The sequence below is a fragment of the Ictalurus punctatus genome, chromosome 7 (genome assembly GCF_001660625.3).
Source record: "Ictalurus punctatus breed USDA103 chromosome 7, Coco_2.0, whole genome shotgun sequence".
Taxonomy (NCBI): domain Eukaryota; kingdom Metazoa; phylum Chordata; class Actinopteri; order Siluriformes; family Ictaluridae; genus Ictalurus; species Ictalurus punctatus.
In genome coordinates, this window is record NC_030422.2 from 12,206,102 (window position 1) to 12,224,792 (window position 18,691).

Sequence of the window (18,691 nt, forward strand, 5' to 3'; positions counted from 1 at the left end):
CGATTCCTCTCTGTGACTGTGTTCAAACAGTGTCAATTTACACACTGTTTGTACATTTTATGAATGTACAAAAAAGGACATACTTTACACTTTCCCCTGTGTTTATCTTTATCTTTGTTGTTTTTATATCTCTTGAAGTAAAACAGTTTTAAAATTACATATAATTATTAAACAAACGATTATTTTCATTCAGGCAGGTGACCTGGGGTGGCCATTTTATACCCCTCCTGCTGAGGTGGCCATTTTATACCCCTCCTCCTGAGGGGGCCATTTTATACCCCTCTTATGGGGAAGCTATTTTATACCCCTCCTCCTGGGGTGGCCATTTTATACCCCTCCTACTGAGCCAGTCATTTTATAATCTGTTTAATGATGAAATATATTCTATGCACCAGTAAAGTTTGTATTATTGTTCTATAATATTATTAAAAGAATACATACACAGCATTTGTTTTTTTGTTTTGTTTTTAAGTTTAAACATTTATTTCACATTCAACATCAACGTTCGCATGTTTATAAATAAGAGAAATATTTTACAGTGTGATAGTCAATATGACTGGAAATAAAATAAAATGTTCCTGTTGAGGAAAAAGTTTATATATTTATGAAATCCTGAATGCAGCACGGATATAAACGTACATATAACGTAGCTGTGTCTTTATTCTCCGTCAAGTCTGTTGCTGTAGTTTAGAGCATAGTGTTTGTCCAAGAAATCTTGCCGTAGTTCAGTGTACAGAAACTTTGCCATTTAGGTTATAAGGATTCTTTGATTTGTTTTCTCTGATTGCTAGTGATAAGCTAATGCTAATTTATGCTAGCATAGATACAAGATTCAGGGTGGTATTGCGGTAAATACAGAAGTAGCACGACCACTGTAAACACCAAATAAACCGCTGCTTTTTCATACAACAAGATAGAGCGCCACCTATAGGGCAAAATAATATCACACAAAGGTTTTTCTGTTATCCACAGCACTCGTGTGCAGATCGTTCTGTCCTCATGCATTCCCAAGGTCTGACGCCTTAGTTGCAGAGTTAATTACTTGTGTTCAGTTGCTCCTCAATGCTCGTGAAGGCTGATGTGAGGAATCCACTGGTTCTTGCAGAGGTTCTCCCTGCAGAACCGACCCACTTCACTCAACTTCTTGTGTTCAACCTGCAGGTTCTGGACAAATGCATACCACAGATTACCTATCAGAGTTAGCGATATCAAGGCAAGTTAGCTTTCACACACTGATTTTTACTTCAGCTGTTGCATTCTCAGTTAAATTAAATATATTCAATCAATAGTTTCACTTTGCAGCCTTAGCTAGCATGCTAGTAACAGTACAGATTGGCAATAAGTCATTTTTTAAATGGGCTGAAGTTAGCATGATGGTAAGTAGCGCTCATAAACGTCTGATACTGTTACACGACCTATTAGCTACATTCTGCAGCGCATTAGCATTAGCTCACCGTAACCAGGATGCAGTGCAGATCTATGGGTGCCTGGGCAGGCCCTTCAGAGGTGGGCAGTTCTCCCAGCGTCTCGGCCAGACGTCTCATTCCGCTGACACGCAGTGCGTCGATGTGGATCTCACGACAGAATGCCTGCAGGAGCGTGAAATGGATCTGCAGGGCGACATCACCCTCGTGTTCCTCATCAGCTGCTAGAACACACAGAACCACACTGTCTGGATCCCTGCACAACAACACACACAATATTAGTTTGCTCTATATTAGTGATAGTTTATTAATGTATGACATTAATGTTAGTGTGTTTGTTAGTGGTTGTGTGTGTGTGTGTGTGTGTGTGTGTGTGTGTGTATGTGTGTTAGAGGTTGTTGCGGTGATGAAACTCACACATTCAGCAGTTGTGCAGCTTCGTAAACTCCAAGCGTGACACAGTCCTGATGCCTCGCTGCTGAAAGCAACTCCAACAGAGCATCAGCCACACCCTCTGTCCTACACACACACACACACACACACACACACACACACACAGGGATGAGTGTCAACACTAACACATATATTTTTCACTCTAACAGTGAAATATTTACAAATTTTACTCTAAAATAATAATAATAATAATAATAATAATAATAATAATAATAATAAATTTACTCAACAAACAATTTACACAAAAACACAAACTGTTAAATTCACAGTAAATAAATAATAATAATATTAATACATTTGTTATTATAGTTAAAGTGACAAATTATTATAATTATATTTGACTGTTTATAATTGTATTTCTTTTTATGTAGATTTATCACTTAATAAAAGATTTAAATTTTTGTGGGAAAAAATAAAATAAATAATCTTAAATCATAAAAAAGATAGATAAATAACCTACATTTTATCACATCCAGTATTCTATTTAATAATAATCGTTTAGTTATTAGGGTTATTGTAACTATATTAGACTGTTTATAATTGTATAATAATTCTTTACATCAATTTTGTAAACACAAACAAACAAAAAAAAGAGTACAGGTAATAGGACTATTTGAAAAATAAATAATTCCGTGCAAATTATGTTGGTAAGAAGTCAGACTTACTGTGTGTGAGAGCAGCTGCAACTCCTAACATCTCCGAGAGTCATAATAATAATCCAATAAAATCAAGTGGAGTTTCACAGAATGAATAACTCCACAGTGTTACTCTCACAGCTGTCTGTCTCTCTGGAGCTGTCTGTCGCTCTCTTATACCTGCAGCAGTGGGCGGGGTGAAACTACAACCGAAACCAACTTCACCTTGATGTGTATGTGTGATTAAATTAAATCCTCCATGCAAATGTTAAAATAATCATCGTTATGATCAGACTGATGAATCAGTTCAGGGCTAAATATCTCATTAAATATGAAAGATGTTTAGAGTGAACTGAAATAATGAAATAATAATAATAATGAATAATTATTCAACAAAATCATGATATGATCAGTATATGTTACACCAGACTAAACAAGATAACAATTTAATTAAAAAAAAATGCATATTGTGATTAAATGGGATTAAATGATAAATCCTTACAGTTTACAGAGATTTAATAAATTATTATCTATTTTATTTATATGTTTCCTTTTTCTTTAGAAATATTTCAGGCTTGTGAAGAAGCTCTGGCTGAAATGTGCTATAAAAGTTATATTTTCATTTAATACTTATATAATTATAATTTCTCCTTATATTATTTTTTCCACTGCAGGATCTGTGGGAACAATCCACACACACTGAGTTTGTTCATATTATTTTTAAAAAAAAAGTGCTTGAATCTTGAATAATTAAAATGTATTATTATTATTATTATTATTATTATTATTATTATTATTATTATTATTATTATTATTATTATTATTATTGTGACGTACATTTAAAGCGTAAATATTCTTAGTGTGTGTCACTGCGCCCCCTGCTGTCCAATATCAACATCACACACATTAGCAGCTCATTAAAACTCCCAAAACAGCGTGTGTGTGCGTGAGAGAGAGAGAGAGAGAGGGAGAGAGAGAGAGAGGAGGGAGAGAGAGAGGAGTGTGTGATGTGTGTGTGTGAAGTTATGTCCTTGATTAACACGCATCACACATGTTTTAGTAAAAGTGTAAATATGAATCGCTCATCAATAAGCAGCCTGTCACGTGATTGCATACTGAAAAGAATAAAACACTGACAGGTGACACACACGTGATCAGGAATGAAAATGATTTGTGTTCATCTCACACACTCCTGTCTCAGGTTTAGGTAGAGAGAAAAAAAAAAGTGCAGTGTCACAGTCCACCATTTTGTTTTCAGTCAAACGGCCATGAAAGTTCAGTGTTACAAATCAAACGCTGAAAATTAATTCATGCTGTTTTTGTGTGACTTATGAACTACATGATACTGATTATTCATCTCTATACTCTTCATCATCATCTCCATCCTCCTCATCATCATCATTATCATCATCATCTCCATCCTCTTCATCATCAACTCTATCATCATCATTATCATAATCTCCATCATTATCCTCTTTATCATCATCTCCAACCTCTTCATCATCTCCATCCTCTTCATCATCCACTTCATCATTTCTATCATCGACTTCATCATCCTCATCTTCATCATCATCATCATCATCATCATCAGAAGTAACATGTCACTGAAAATAAACTGAATTTTGAAGCTTTGTAAAGAAACACTGAGTTTATTTTTATATGAATTCAGTCTCTTTTTTAAATGTTTTATTACATATTTGATCTGAAAGTAGGTGTTTGTTTCTCCAGATGAAGGTTTGAGCAGAACAATGCTGTATTGATCATTAACTGACGGATTAAGCTGAATTAGTGATGAATTGTTCTCACCTCACTGCTCTGATGTTAATCTGATGAACGGAGCTCAGAACCAACGGCTGGTTTCAGCGACTTTCATTCACACTCTCACCAGAAAATATACCCGTATAAACATAGCCTTAAAAATAATAAATACAATTATAGACTCTAAAGCCCAGTTAACTGTGTGTTCTTTTGTTTATCTAAACCACAGGGCTGCTAGAGTGCTAGCTAATGTTAGCAAGACAGAAACAGGACTAGCAGTACTCTTACTAGGTAGCTAATATTATCAGGTGATTAAGCAGAATTGTTGAGTTTGTAAAAAATATGTGTGAAATTATTATTGGTAATTATGTTAATTTTTTATATATTGATTTCCTGCCATTGAGAAATTTACCTCAGCACTGCTAGCTAACAAGCTAGTGTGCTAATCCTCATAGCTGCAAATGTTTATGCAGATGTTGACGGCAATGTTCTGTAAAGAATCTCAGTGTCACACCAATGTATTTTATTTCATACTTTATTTCAAGAAAAGTATAAATATCTACAATTTACAGAAAAGGACAGACAACAGAATTGTAAGGGATTGTAATTTTTTGCGTGTGAAAAGGCTACAACTTTTATGCTGTTGTGGTATTCAGAGGAAACACGGCATAAAGTCATAAAGTCAGCTGCTGCTGTGGATTATACCCGAAAGTTCGCAGTCATGAAAAACAGTGTATATTCATATTTCAGCGGTTCTGACACAGTGTCCACTGTTAAACGTAAAAAAAAAATGTAACTGAATTAATTATATGTTGAAAATGTAAAAGTTCCTGCAGCACCCTGCTGTGAGATAAGACGTTACGTAACGCATCACTGAAAATAATGGAACAGCGTGCGTTTAAAGGGCCACTTTCACTTCCGGACGTGTTCACATCCTGAAGTCTGAGTAACCAAAGTCTGATCACTGAACACCTGTGACCTCCATCATCTGCCCCCCTGACCCCAATCACACCACTGTCAATGTTGACCAGGAGAAATGTCCTACTCGGGTTAATGCCTCCTGTTTCTCTTTACAATATTACACTTTAAACTAAAGAGAGCTTTACGCTCTGATGACACTGTCATATAACGCTATAATCACTGCGTATTCATCACTTCCACATGGTGTTAATCAGGCAGAAGTGTAGGAGTGACTACTTAACACACAGACAGCACACATACTTGTTATACAGTATGTCTAATAACACATTTTGCGCTTTAGTTATGTACTTTATAAAGGGTTAACAAAGTCGCAGTTACGATTCCTCATGTAATTACATGTAACTGAAGCACTAACGTAGATCCTTTGTTTGTTTTATTAACATTTTATTGGCTATCAGCTGCTATGGTGAGAACCAATTAGGTTTCAGCATGAATGATGAATGATGTTCAGTGGATCTGATATAATGATATTTTATTATATTTATAATATGGTGAGATTGTTAGACGGTTGAAATTAATTCCTGTCTCCGCATCTGTACCGAGATGTTGTTTGAGGTGATAATTTAGTTTATCCCACAGCACTGCTGAGTTCTGGATTGTGATTGGTCAGCAGGTGTTGATTAATGTTCTATAACAGCAGCTCTGACAATAGTGCAGCTGCTACTAGCTAAATCACAGTTTTACTTATAATTCATGCGCTCATTCTAATACGTTATCATTTCCATAGTAACGGCTCATTCACAGCGCCGCAGTGTGTGTTATTCACTTACTAACCACAGCATTCTCCTAACCCCTAAACTGTAATTGGGACATGGCCCAGGTGGAATTTCTGAATGACAGGTGATGGGTCAGAATGAATATTTTATAACCTGGCATCAGGGCGGGTATAAAAAGTCGCAGCGCTGGAGCACAAGGAGCATTAACACGATCTTCATCACCATGACCAAAGTCTGCCTCGTCCTCATCAGCGTCACCTGCTGTCTATCAGCTGTTCTCTCGTGCTGTGATGAGTCGCTCGATCAGCGCTCCGTACATACAGCCATCATCAAAACCCAACAGGAGAAAGACCTGGTGAGAACACACAATCAGACACACACACACACACACACACACACTGAGAACATGGAGACATTACACTCACACACGTTACTCGCACACTTGTACAAATCTGATTCATGAGCTTTGGCTCGTGGGATTTGGAAATTGTTCTTGACGTTGAAAACGTTTCTGTGGTTTTCTGTGTGTGTGTGTTTCAGATCGAGGCTCTGCAGGAGGTTCTTCAGAAATTACAGAACAAACAACTACCAAACACCACAAAGAAGTTCGGCCAACTTCCCTCTGTAAGAGAACACTACACAGATACTGTTTTCTGATTGGCTGATAGCAGTACAGTGTGTTCTGATTCGATGAGAGCAGAACAGAGTTTCGTGATTGGATGAGAGCAGTACAGTGTGTTCTGATTGGATGAGAGCAGTACAGGGTGTTCTGATTGGATAAGAGCAGTATAGTGTGTTCTGATTGGCTGAGAGCAGCATGGTGCGTTCTGATTAGCTCTCTCTTCGGTCTAGCTTGTCTCATTTGGTGTCCTTCTTTCCTAGTTTCATTCTCCCCTAGCCTACAGCTGTTCCCTAGTTTCCAGGTATTCTCCAGTGTCCTTATTTTATAGTTCCCTTGCTCCCTAGTTTACAGGTTTATAATCACAGTCCTTCTTCCCTAGTTTCTGGATGTTCCCTAGTTCCCTTGTACACTGTGATGTGTTTGTCTCAATTTCTTTTCTCGCCTACTAGTTTTTCCTTGTATTCCCTAGTTCCCCTGTTGTTATGTCTCCAGTGTCTCTAGTGTGCTTTTTACTTGTTGCCTAGTTTTCATTCCATCTAGTTCCCTTGGTCCCTAAACAGTGAATTGATCTCAGTTGTTATTAATTGGGTTCTTTGTTAGGCTGCAGAGCTCTGAGTGCACTACATTCTCATAAAGGTTCCAGTTAGAACCAAAAAGGGTTTTTCAGGCTGATGCCATAGGAGAACGCTTTTACGTTGCACAAAGAACTGCTAACTCTCAAGTTCTTTTGAGATTCCTCTATTTACTGGTGTTTTAAAGTATCTGGAAATGGTTCTACACAGCAGTGCCAGAAGGAACCATGTTATTATAAGTTCTCTAAAAAAAAAAACTTAGTTAATGCTTTAAGGAACCAAAGTAAGGTTCTTAAGAGTGATGCCAGGAGAACTTTCTCCAGTCCCATGAAGAACCTTATAGGGTTCACTTTAACCTGTTAAGGGATGAGACCTTGAAGAACCAATACACTACACTGAAGAACGTATAATGAACCATAAAGAATTTCTTTAATCTCCAAAGAACTATATAGCTCAACTCAAGAACCCTATACAATGAAAAATGGTTCTTGACAAGAAGGTTCTTTGCAGAACTGATGGTGCTGTAAAGAACCATTTAAGAACCTTCATTTTCAAGAGTGTACATCATGTTACTCTGTCACTTCCTCACTTTTTAAAATTTCCTGTTTCCTACAGTGTGATGCGGGTGAACCGTGTGCAGCACGTAAGGGGGCGAGGGTGGGCAAACTGTGTGGCTGCCCCCCCGGGACCACCTGCGACTTCTTCATCATGAAGTGCCTCTGAGGAAGAAAGCCCTACACATCAAGAGTACTTCTGTATTGTTTCGCTTAAAGTGACGTGTACACTCCTGCTGTGTTTCCCTTAAAGTGAAGCGTATTGTGTCCTGTACACTACTGTACTATTATCATGAAGGGTATACTTCTGTACTGTTTCCCTTTTCCCCTTATAGTGTACACTTCATGACCAACAATAAAAGAAAGCTGTTGTTTACTACAAACTGTCTCACTGCATTTCTGTGTCTTAGAGAGACAGTGAGAGAGACAGAGACAGTGAAAGGGACAGAGAAAGAGTGTGTGTTTAAGTGTGCTTAAGGAATGAGAAGTGCACTATTCACTGCTGTGTCACACATCATGTATAGTTTAAGGTGTTAAATCCTTATTATTATTATTATTATTATTATTATTATTATTAATGACGCCCCCTTATGGCAGTTAGCTAATTTGAGTTGTGTAAGGCTGCTGTTATTGTTTTCTGTGTGTGTGTGTGTGTGTGTGTGATGCCATCATCCTCAGCAGAACCTCCCATCATGGCGGAGGAGGAGCGCGTGTCGCACCCCGGCTTCATCCCCGCGCGCTACTCGGCTCTCCTCATTATCAGCGCGACTCCGGAGCGGAACATCCGGGACTTTATCGCCTCAGAGATACACAGAGGTAAAGAATAATTATAATATTTACTGCAGTCCTGGAGTCCTTTTTTAGTGGTATATTTTTGGCTTTTTTTTTGTGGCGCATGAGTGTGAGGATGCGGTCACACACACCGGGAGGAGAGGAATAAGAGCGTCTCCCTGCTCCCCGTGAGCGTGCAGACACTTACCCCGGGTTTGTTTACACATTTACATTTACACTTTACATTGGATGTATTTTTGCGGTCGGTACGTCACGCGCAGTGCCTGGAAATCTTCTCCTCATCTCTGTTTTCTCTCATCACACCCTTATTTACACTTCATGCTTCATTTACTCTTTATATTTACGTGCACGCGCGTATTCATGTCCATGAATAAATGTAAATGTGTAAAATGTCCCGGTATTGTCTTGTATGTGTGTGATGCTTTTGGGTTAAATCCAGAGCCTGTCCGCATGAACACACACACACACACACACACACACACCCTCAGGCGCGTTAAATCCACACACATCAGCTTCTTGTGCAAAAAATCCTGCAGTGTCGCGTTAGCGACATCCAAAAAAAACAGAAAACGGCGTTATGACGTAATAACCACCTCTATAAGTATTTGTACCCTTCATTAAATGGTGAACAAAAAAAACAGTATAATATCTCGAGTTTGATTTTTTTTTTTTTTTTGGGGGGGGGGGGGGGGGGGGGGGTTAGTCTTTACATAGCCTAGTGCAACTGTCCAATGAAATGCAGGTTTCAAAACTATTGGCACTCCCCTACCAATTGACACTACTTACCTTTCAATTAGAGAGAATAACAGGATGTCTGTAATATCCAGCAAAGGTTACGGACATTAATCCGCGGCTTTTGCAGCCTCTTTCATGCATGATATTTTCATTTCCTCGTTCTCAGACCTCTCGCACCACTGCTTTTCATCAGGGTTCAAAAGGCTGAAATATTCTGAGAAATCACTAATTTGGTTCCTGTAGCCATTTCTCTATTAATTAGTTGATGTGTCCGAGTTGATTTTCTTGTTAAAATCTCGGTCTATGGCCACGTCGTAACCTCCTGGCGGAAGCAATCAGGGTTTATGGACTCCTGATATTTAGCAGAATTTGTTAAATTATGCTGTCATATCAGTCAAAACAGCTTCACAGCAAAGCTTCACTCGTGTTCTTCCTTGTATTCACTCCTCTTTTTTGATGATGCTGATGATGACCATGTTTTTCCAAAGAGGTTGAGTTTTGAATTTGTACTGAGAGATTTTTATCATCCATTTATATTTTAAACATTCATTAGATTAATTTTGCTCATGATTCATTTTATATAATGCGCTCGTTCTAATACGTTACAGTTTCCATAGTAACAGCTCGATCACAGGGACGAGTACAGCGGACGCTCCACTGATACATGGCTTTTCTAAAATCGTTGTAAAGGTGAAGTTTTCTGTAGGGAGAAATGTGTTTATGTAACGTTTATGGAAGGAGTCTGCAGTGTAAGCCTTCGTAAAAGTCAGAGGTAAAGCTGTAACTAAGTTTTCCCACATCTTCAGGACAGAGGAGTTTACCCTTCTTTACTGTTTCTCACTAACACCACAAACTGTGATTATTCTGAGACAATAAAGAGAGAGAATAAAGATAGAAAATAAAGAGAGAGAATAGAGAGAGAGGCTGGTGAAGGAACGACTGTTTATAGCTGCTATAATGTAAGAGACAACAGGAACTAACCTTTCTCGCTGAAATTAAATATAACTATAAATGGATAAAAAGTATGACATGTTCTTTAATAAACCAAAAATTGTAATCGCTGGTGAATTTATTTTATTTGAGGATTCTAAACTGTAAATATGATAATATAAGAATGTACTCAGTGTAGTTGTGGTGTGTATGTGTGCGTGTGTGTGTGTGTGCAGGGTTGCGGGTGTGGGATGTGGATCTGACGGTGTGTAATTTGGATGAAGAGCTAAGAGTGTTTGTGAGTCGTCGCTCCTCTCAGAGCTGCAGTGATGTTAAAGGTGAGCATGCACACACAAAACACACACACACACACACACACACACACACACACACACCTTGTCTCCACAGTTTACCTGTACTTCAGCTGACTGACTTCAGCAATGACATCATCTGTGCAGCTAAGACAAAGCTCCGCCAACATTAAACCAAAAAAAAAAAAAGACGAAGATTGCCCTGTTTATTTTACGTAAGTATGTATAGACGTGTGTGAGGAATTTGTTGGTATAAAAATAACAATATTGCATACAAAGGGGAAATATACAAAATAAAAATATAGAAAAACATAAAAAGCATAAATAAATAATGAAATATAAACACTGTAATGGAGAAGGATTACAGCACAAACAAGTGATTTAAATAACTCTGAGTCGGACATGAAAGACGGTCGTGTAGTTTATTACTCAACAAAACAGAGCTGCATTGTGTGTGTGTGTTTGTATGTCTGTGTGTGTGTGGTTCAGGAATGTTTCACATTCACATAACAATGACGCTGTTGTTTACTGAACAGATCTGATTGTGAGATGTGAATGTCTGTGTGTGTGTGTGTGTGTGTGTGTGTGTGTGTGTGTGTGTGCATGCGTGCTAGGCTTTGGGTGTGTGTTAAAATCACTGGAAGTTCAGGAAGGAAGTGCTAACGACCGATTGTTCAGTGGCAGAACATGACTCTCTCACCATGTCCAAGTTTTTTATTTTCCTCAAAAATCTTTACAAAAAAAACCCTCAGTCCATATGCTTGATTTTTGACCTTTGACCCCATGAACGTGGATCCAGGTTGAACAGGAAGTGTGGGTGTGAAAAAGGAAGTGGAGGTTGTACAAAGAGTTGTGGGACAAAGGAGAGAAGAAGTCGTGTTTGAGAACCAGAAATCGAAATTATAACACCACAAACACGCAAAGGTCTGATATGCAGAAGGTCACTGTACTGTTTTTCTCTGTAATGAAAAAAAACAACAACGTATCTACTCAATTTGTTATGTAAAGCTGTTATTCAGACACTTCAAAGCTTTATACAGATCGTGTTTACATACGTGTCCAGGAGCAACGTAGTGTCCAGCTTCATCTCCTTCACTCCAGCTGCTAGTGTTTATTCTGCGTTTCTTCTTAAGTTTCAGCCAGAATGATCTGGCTGTGCTGGGAGTGTACTGATTTCATACTGAAATAGAGGGTGGAGTGAAGTGGCATTGGGGGCGTGTCTATAAAATGACTGACAGGAGGCCCATTCAAACATAGACAAGCGTTCTGGAAAATTAACTCCGTTTTCCAAACAGGTTTCTTCTCTACCACAGAATACACTTGTGCTGAAGTCATGGCTTAAACCTTTATTTATTTATTTTAATCATGTTCTAGATATTTTTCCAGTTTATTTGCACATGTGAGAAATATCTGTTGCACATTTAACACACTCGGGCTGATAAACAGTAATAAACTGAACCTATATTATTGTTTTTTTCTGTTGCAGTGTCTAATCTGTCTCTAAAATCAGAGTGTTTGATTAAGAAATGTCTCCTGATCAGTGTGTGTGTGTGTTTGTGTGTGTGTGTGTAGGTCAGCGGATATTGGAGCTCAGTACGAGTGTGTTAAGCTGCAGAGTTGTCTTCAGTCCCTCAGAGGAAACGCTCTACTCTCAGGTTTGTTCAGGCGCTGATTAATAAACAAGCTAAATTTTATTCCAGATCCAGATGTGAACGTGATCCAGATTTTATTTGAATAACAGAATCCAAGTAGAAATACTACACTTGATAAAACTGATCAAGTTTTATCAAGTGATAAAATTATCACTTTTATCAAGTGATAAAAAGGATCAGGAAAAACAACATATTGAGATCCATGGATTTCAGCATTAACCGCCTGTATTTGGCTGTATTATTTATGGTCATGTGACAAAGTTTAACCAGTCATAAAACAGCTGTTTCAAATTTTGGCTATATGAATAACTAAAGAAGCAGATTCTACACATAAATATCCATTTTAGAGTGATAAGTCTGTAAATACATGAATAACTAAATAAACCACTTGGCAATTCACTCGCACACACACAAACATTTTATATATTAATAAATTTCTTTGTTTTGTTTGTAAGAATGTACACATTTACACATTTATATAGGTTCCAGAAAACAGTAATTACTATGACTTTGTCCATGATTAGCATGCTAATATGTGCAGATATATGGCCTGATAACGGACACGTCTCAGCACAAGCTGCTCGTGCTGACTGGACGCTCCCTGGAGGACAGCGGGGACCTCGTCTTACACACCGGACATTTCACTCCAAACCACTTCATTCAGATCTTAACAGACGAAGAGGTCCATGAAAAATTTTATGTTTTTTAACTATTGATTTTTTGAAAAATGAGCCTAAACTGACAAATCTTTTGACAAAAACAGATTATGATGCACTGACTGTGTTATTATTTTTGCACACAACAGATTCAACATCAACTGAACTCTGCGAGTGTGACAGGAAAAGCAACCCTCACCCTTAGCTGCCCGAAGACTGGAACATGGAAGAATTCCATACTCGGGAAACACAATTTACAAGATGTAATAGACATTAAGGTGAACCCTTTAATGGTGCTGCCAAAAATGGATGGCCTTCAGGAGTTCACCAATCATCTCTGCGAGAACATTGAGCCACCTTCGCCTTTTGATCTACTAGAACCCCCAAGCACAGTGGGGTTCCTCAAACTCTGTCGTCCCTGCTGCTACATATTTCCAGGCGGGAGAGGGGACTGCGCCTTTTTCGCTGTCAACGGATTCAACGTCCTGGTCAATGGTGGATCGGATCCACGGTCTTGTTTCTGGAAGTTAGTCAGGCATCTGGACCGTGTAGATTCTGTTCTTCTATCTCACGCTGGGACTGATAATCTTCCAGGGATTAATAGTCTTTTTGCAAGAAAGGTTGCAGAGCTCGAGGAAGATAATTCCTCTGACTCAGAGAAGAAGGAAAAATGGCAAAAAAATCTGATCTCTCCAGAGTTGGGTGTCGTTTTCTTTAATGCACCAAAAAGGCTGAAAAAAATTCAAGGTGATCCAAATGTGCTGCGAAGTAGTGATCAAGCAGGATTTACTTTACGTCATTTGGAGAAGCTCAAGATCTCAACAGAACCACTATTTCGCAATTCGAGCGGTCCCATAGAACCAGTGATTCTGTTTCAGAAGATGGGAGTCGGATGTCTTGAGCTGTATGTCATTAACCCGGTTAAAGGCAGCAAAGAGTTTGAGGACTTCATGAACCGCTGGCCTGAAAACAGTACCAGTCCCAAAGGTTCGGAAGTTCCCTTAAGTTCTCTGGTGTCTATTTGCACTTTACTTGTATGGCATCCTGCTAGCCCACATGAAAAGATCATACGAGTCCTTTTCCCTGGGTCAACGCCACAAACAAAGATATTGGAAGGTCTGGAAAAGCTGAAGCACCTAGATTTTCTCAAGTGCCCTGTAGTATGCTCCAAAGATATCGAACCAAAGGCAGAAAAGAACCCAAAACGAGCTGAAAGCCAAGATAGCCTCAAGTCTGGCATCAAAGAATCCAGGTCAAGCAGTGCCACAACAAAGGAGAAATCAGTCCGTGGGTATCCAGAGCCAAAAGACCAGGTCAAGGTCAAGTCTATGAATGGTGAAGAAAAACCGAAGACTGTTGAAATTGGTGTCAAGCCTAAACTGAACAAAACCATTGCAAGGAAGGAGTCTTTTAAAGCCAACAAAAAAGATGACAGGAGTACCATGCCAGTGTCAAAAAAACAGGAAATTGGACAGAGGAAAATGTCAGGCAAAAAGGATTCCCCTTTGAACAAACAGAAGAATGATGAAAAGAGTGAAGAAAGAAAAAACAATTTGATGGGAAAAGAGGCCAAGAAACTGGCTCCAAGGTCTGCATCCCCTTCTGCAGACCCAAATAAATCTGCAAGTGCAAAGAAAAATGAAATGAAAGTAAACAACGGGACAGAGGACAGAGTAAAAAGCAATAAATCTAACAAGGAGCAGCAAAACCAGAAGCTCTCAGGTGATGTGGGGGATCCAAAACCCTCAGAGATCTCTTCACCCGAGGATTTGACAGCAGAGTTTCTGGAAATGGAGAAAGAGCAGTCACATGAATTGTCTGCTAAAATTCCTGACATGCCATCAAGGAAGGAATCAGGAAGTGAGGACGATCCAAAAAACATCCATGTTAGTCCAGAGAAGGCTTTAGATGACATACTGAATCCAGTCAAGTCCACTGAGGCTTCAGGAATTGTCAAGACTCCAAAAAGTGAGCACAGTGTAAATATGGACCTTACACCCACTGAGTTTAACTGGCTTGATGGAGCTTTGAAGGACAATCCACCCAAAAGTGTCCAGGATGAAGTCTGCATTAGCCCAGATGAGAAGACCTTGGAGTTGAGTCCTCCAAGATCTGGTCCAAACAGTGCTGGTCATACACCATATCACCTTTCCCCTGAGGAAACTTGGGCCTCCAGAGACCGCAGCAGCTTAGTAGCTAAGATGTGCTTGGGATCAGACAGCCAGCAAGGAGGATCATGTAAGACTTCAGAGACTGGATGTCCCAAAAGTACTCAAGAAAGCAACTCCAGTTCTTCTAAAGAGAAACACTCCAGTTTCCTGTCTCTGAGCTCTTTCAAGGACATTATGCCTGATATATCACCCACGGTGACCACCACCACCCACTCATTGCCTGCTGAAGTTAGCTCACCACAATCCACTGAGGTTGACGAGTCTTTATCGATGTCCTTTGAGCAGGTGCTTCCTACGGTCAGTGAATCCACAAATGAGGATGAGATGTCCTACTCTAATGGACACTATGCAGATCCTGAGTTCAAAGTAGGCATGTCTTTGTCTTTAAAGATGGCACATACAAAGAGGGTGATGAACGATGCATCGGATGGACGTCCTTCTGGACCACAGAGTCTGATGTTTGATGCTCCTAATGATGTCGACCTTTGTTTGGTTTCTCCCTGCGAATTTAAACATTTTAAACATCTAGAGAAAGATCAGCACACCCTTTCACCAGGACTTATGGCTACCAGCCCGCATGACTTCTCAGATGACAGCGATCACTCCCAGGAAGTGGTGAAGCCCCTGCACCAGGCATTTTTCAGCAACAAGGCCACTCACCCAGCCCAGGAAACTCCTCTCACCTCTGCTAGCGACTACTTCCCCACTGGCTCGGATTCCGACCCTCAACCCGGTCTGGAGGAATGTCCTTCTATCACTGCAGACGGTGCGTTAGATTCTGATGAGGAAGCAGGTGTACACTGCTCCTCTGAGAACTTGAACCTGAATAATTCACCACTTCAGGATCCTCTTCCTGTTCCTCTCAAAGATATCCCTCCTCTTCCTGCCCAGCCTGGGGCCTGCATGCCTGATCCTGGGAAACTTGGTAAAACAGGTTCAAAGAACAGGAAGATGACTGTGGTTACACAGAGGCTAAGTGCATCTAGCACTTCGGCACAAGCTAGCAAGAGCAGAACAGGGACTCAGACTGGTTCGGTTGGGAGTCTGAGGTCAAATTCTACTGCAGACACTCCAGTTTCACGTTCCTCCCATTCTGGTGCAAAAAGACCAACCACCGCAGGTAGGAAAAGATTTATGAACAAAATACCAAGACGGTTGGTTTAACTAATAACTGTTGCAGGACATACTTCCACTGAGCTAAATACTTCCACTGAGCTAACTACAGGATATGAATGATCATATCCTGTAGTTCCCTCAGTGGAAGTAAGTCAGATTATAACATTTAATTCTTGTTACAAAAGGTTTGCAGTCAGTCACTGTTTCCTGTAAAATCCAAATACAAAAGGATCAGTTAGCGCATGTCTAACTGGTTTTCTCCATAATCACCAGCAGGTATCAAGGGCATCACCTCTGTGTATTTGGACCTGGCGTACCTCCCATCTGGAAATGCAGCATCCACTATTGATGTTGAATTCTTCTGCCGTTTGCGATCATCCTGTTACATTATAAGTGGAGATGACACTTTGAAAGAAGACATGATGAGACCCATTCTGGATGCTTTGCTAGACGGAAAGTCTGTTTGGCCTGAAGATGTGCCGGTGAGTTCACACTTAGCACGATTATGGTTTCTTACCTTAAGGAGAGACAGGCAATAAGAAGGACAGTCAGTAAGAGATACAGTCAGTAAGAAGAATAGGAAGTAAGAGAAACACCCAATAAGAGAGACAACCAGTTAGTAAGCCAACCAATAAGATCGCCAACCAGTAAGAGAACCATCCAGTAAGACAGACAACCAGTAAGAGAGCTAGCCAGTAAGAAAGACAATCAGTAAGAGAGACAACTAGTTAGACATTCAGTAGGAGAGCCAGCCAGGAGGGTTAAGGATACTAGGCTAAGAGTTTATCTGCATCTCTGTGCATGTCATTTCCTGTCTGTAGGTGACGTTAATCCCCACATTTGAGTCGATGATGATGCACGAGTGGTACCATCAGACCCAGGAGAAGCAGCAGCAGCTGGGCATCACAGTACTGGGTAGCAACAGCACAGTGGCCATGCAAGAGGAAACGTTCCCTGCCTGTAAAGTGGAGTTCTGACACACGGTGATGAAATAACAGGAAGAGTGGGCGGGGGCTAAACACAACATTTAATTTTAAATAATGTTTAAAAAAATCGGCATAGTGTAGTGTATTTGATGGTATAACACACTAACACGTGCACACTAACACACACTAACACATACAACACACACTCACACTAACATACCTTGTTAAGGGGGTGTTAATGAGCTGATCAGGTTCTAACAAACACTAATGTACGCTATTACACTAACCACTATCCAGTCTTATTAGAATTTATCCTGTGGGTTCTAGGTGGTTCTAGGTTTAGCTGACATTCTAGTGAGTACACTAAGTAGGAATGAGTTCTAGGGTTTTGGACAGAGCCCTAAAATAGCTGTTGTTTTATTAAGTACACTAAGTAGGGATGAGTTCTAGAATTTTGGATGGAGCCTTAAAACTATGGAAGTTATAATCAGGAATATTATAGTTAATTCCTGACGTAGAACCAGGAAGTAGAACACAGGAAACAGGAGATAAAACAAGAGGTTTTTGACATTTCATTATCACACATTGCTGTGTATTTCACATTTACACATTTAATCTACATTTGAATCCTTTCACTGATGTAATAAACACCTGCAGCGTGTGTAACAGTGTGTTCTTGCATGTGGTTCCGGTTTGTTTGTTTAAGATTTTTTAAAAATCGCACGAGTATAATTCAGTTTAAGAAGCCAAAGTGTGGAAATAGCTGTAGACTGGAAGGACACGCATGTGTGAGAGGAACCTAGAAATAAGGACATTCTGATGAAGAATATTATTAATATTATTATATAGTAAATAATGAATTAATCTTCCGGATGCAGATTGAAAAAGGCTCCAATCATGAAGTTAGTGTAAACAGGTTCTCATTTCTCCTTTTAGATAATAAAAAACAGCTAATTACGTCTCTGATTTTCCAAAAAATGCATAAAGCACACATTAGTGAAGCTAGCTGTGTATATTTGTTGTGAAATGTCATGATTAGGAGTGAATAAATGATTACTCACTTAATAAATGATATTGTATTTAAACCGCTAGCAGTCCGTTACCTGTGTGATGTGCGGAGTTAAAGTTCATTACTTCCCCATGGGAAAATTTATTCCTCTAAATAGAATAATTGTGTTCATCATCTAAAACATTTTCTTTTCTCTTTTTTTTCACTTGCTCCTGATGTTTTATTGTGCTGCTCATGTTATCTGAACATTCTGCACAGTTCAGAGAGATTTCCTGCTCTAACACACTTTCTTACAATTGGGCCGCTTTAATATATTATAGAAAAATACACCATATTGTCATTCACCCTGTTTTTGTTTTTAGTTAGCTGACCACTTTGTATCTAACATTAATAATAATTCATTTACATTTAGCTAACTCACTTATGCCACGTCTCCATGTGCACATTCAGTCAAGCTAAACTTTATGCAAATGAGTCACGTTGTGTCTATCCAATCAGACTTTTAAATTTCACTTCTAAACTTCATACCGTATCATACAATACAACATGATTAAATCCGTCATGAATTATTATATTATTTGGAATTATTTGAAAGAAATCACCAGGTTACTAGTTAGCATGCTAGTCAGATTGCATAAACTAATGTTATCTAGCTAATACCGTGGTTTTACTGTGGTT

The 18,691-nt window shown here is 39.3% G+C and overlaps 3 protein-coding genes across 4 annotated transcripts; 2 read left to right on the forward strand and 1 right to left on the reverse strand.

The window, feature by feature from the left end:
- Nucleotides 1–467: 467 nt before the first annotated feature.
- On the reverse strand, nucleotides 468–2,651 carry gadd45bb (growth arrest and DNA-damage-inducible, beta b). The gene is made up of 4 exons (XM_017471518.3): nucleotides 2,543–2,651; nucleotides 1,842–1,943; nucleotides 1,455–1,680; nucleotides 468–1,164 (listed from the first exon to the last, which is right to left on the reverse strand). Exons 1-4 carry the CDS (start codon nucleotides 2,584–2,586, stop codon nucleotides 1,060–1,062), a joined length of 477 nt encoding a protein of 158 aa, XP_017327007.1. The 5' UTR covers nucleotides 2,587–2,651; the 3' UTR covers nucleotides 468–1,059.
- A 3,409-nt stretch (nucleotides 2,652–6,060) lies between these two features.
- On the forward strand, nucleotides 6,061–8,252 carry LOC108267452 (cocaine- and amphetamine-regulated transcript protein). The gene is made up of 3 exons (XM_017471522.3): nucleotides 6,061–6,322; nucleotides 6,508–6,591; nucleotides 7,777–8,252. Exons 1-3 carry the CDS (start codon nucleotides 6,095–6,097, stop codon nucleotides 7,882–7,884), a joined length of 420 nt encoding a protein of 139 aa, XP_017327011.3. The 5' UTR covers nucleotides 6,061–6,094; the 3' UTR covers nucleotides 7,885–8,252.
- Nucleotides 8,253–8,307: 55 nt separating this feature from the next.
- Nucleotides 8,308–18,089, forward strand: map1sb (microtubule-associated protein 1Sb). Of its 2 annotated transcripts, none has more exons than XM_017471523.3 (7): nucleotides 8,308–8,531; nucleotides 10,409–10,510; nucleotides 12,056–12,138; nucleotides 12,677–12,817; nucleotides 12,941–16,082; nucleotides 16,352–16,560; nucleotides 16,900–18,089. In XM_017471523.3, exons 1-7 carry the CDS (start codon nucleotides 8,378–8,380, stop codon nucleotides 17,053–17,055), a joined length of 3,987 nt encoding a protein of 1,328 aa, XP_017327012.1. In that variant the 5' UTR covers nucleotides 8,308–8,377; the 3' UTR covers nucleotides 17,056–18,089. The 2 variants fall into 2 exon arrangements, with proteins under 2 accessions (XP_017327012.1, XP_017327014.1); XM_017471525.3 differs by having other exon boundaries at nucleotides 16,355–16,560.
- The last annotated feature ends 602 nt before the right edge of the window (nucleotides 18,090–18,691 follow it).

What these genes read in the sequence shown, in the direction of transcription:
- gadd45bb (XM_017471518.3), bottom strand. Translation starts at nt 2,586, where the DNA reads ATGACTCTCGGAGATGTTAGGAGTTGCAGCTGCTCTCACACACA. An exon ending in TGCAGCTGCTCTCACACACA is followed by an intron (nt 1,944 to 2,542) that starts GTAAGTCTGACT and finishes GTGTGTGTGTAG; the next exon opens with GACAGAGGGTGTGGCTGATG. An exon ending in TGCACTGCATCCTGGTTACG is followed by an intron (nt 1,165 to 1,454) that starts GTGAGCTAATGC and finishes GCATTTGTCCAG; the next exon opens with AACCTGCAGGTTGAACACAA.
- LOC108267452 (XM_017471522.3), top strand. Translation starts at nt 6,095, where the DNA reads ATGGGTCAGAATGAATATTTTATAACCTGGCATCAGGGCGGGTATAAA. An exon ending in CCCAACAGGAGAAAGACCTG is followed by an intron (nt 6,323 to 6,507) that starts GTGAGAACACAC and finishes TGTGTGTTTCAG; the next exon opens with ATCGAGGCTCTGCAGGAGGT. An exon ending in AGTTCGGCCAACTTCCCTCT is followed by an intron (nt 6,592 to 7,776) that starts GTAAGAGAACAC and finishes TGTTTCCTACAG; the next exon opens with TGTGATGCGGGTGAACCGTG.
- map1sb (XM_017471523.3), top strand. Translation starts at nt 8,378, where the DNA reads ATGCCATCATCCTCAGCAGAACCTCCCATCATGGCGGAGGAGGAGCGC. An exon ending in AGGAAACGCTCTACTCTCAG is followed by an intron (nt 12,139 to 12,676) that starts GTTTGTTCAGGC and finishes TAATATGTGCAG; the next exon opens with ATATATGGCCTGATAACGGA. An exon ending in TTTGGCCTGAAGATGTGCCG is followed by an intron (nt 16,561 to 16,899) that starts GTGAGTTCACAC and finishes TCCTGTCTGTAG; the next exon opens with GTGACGTTAATCCCCACATT.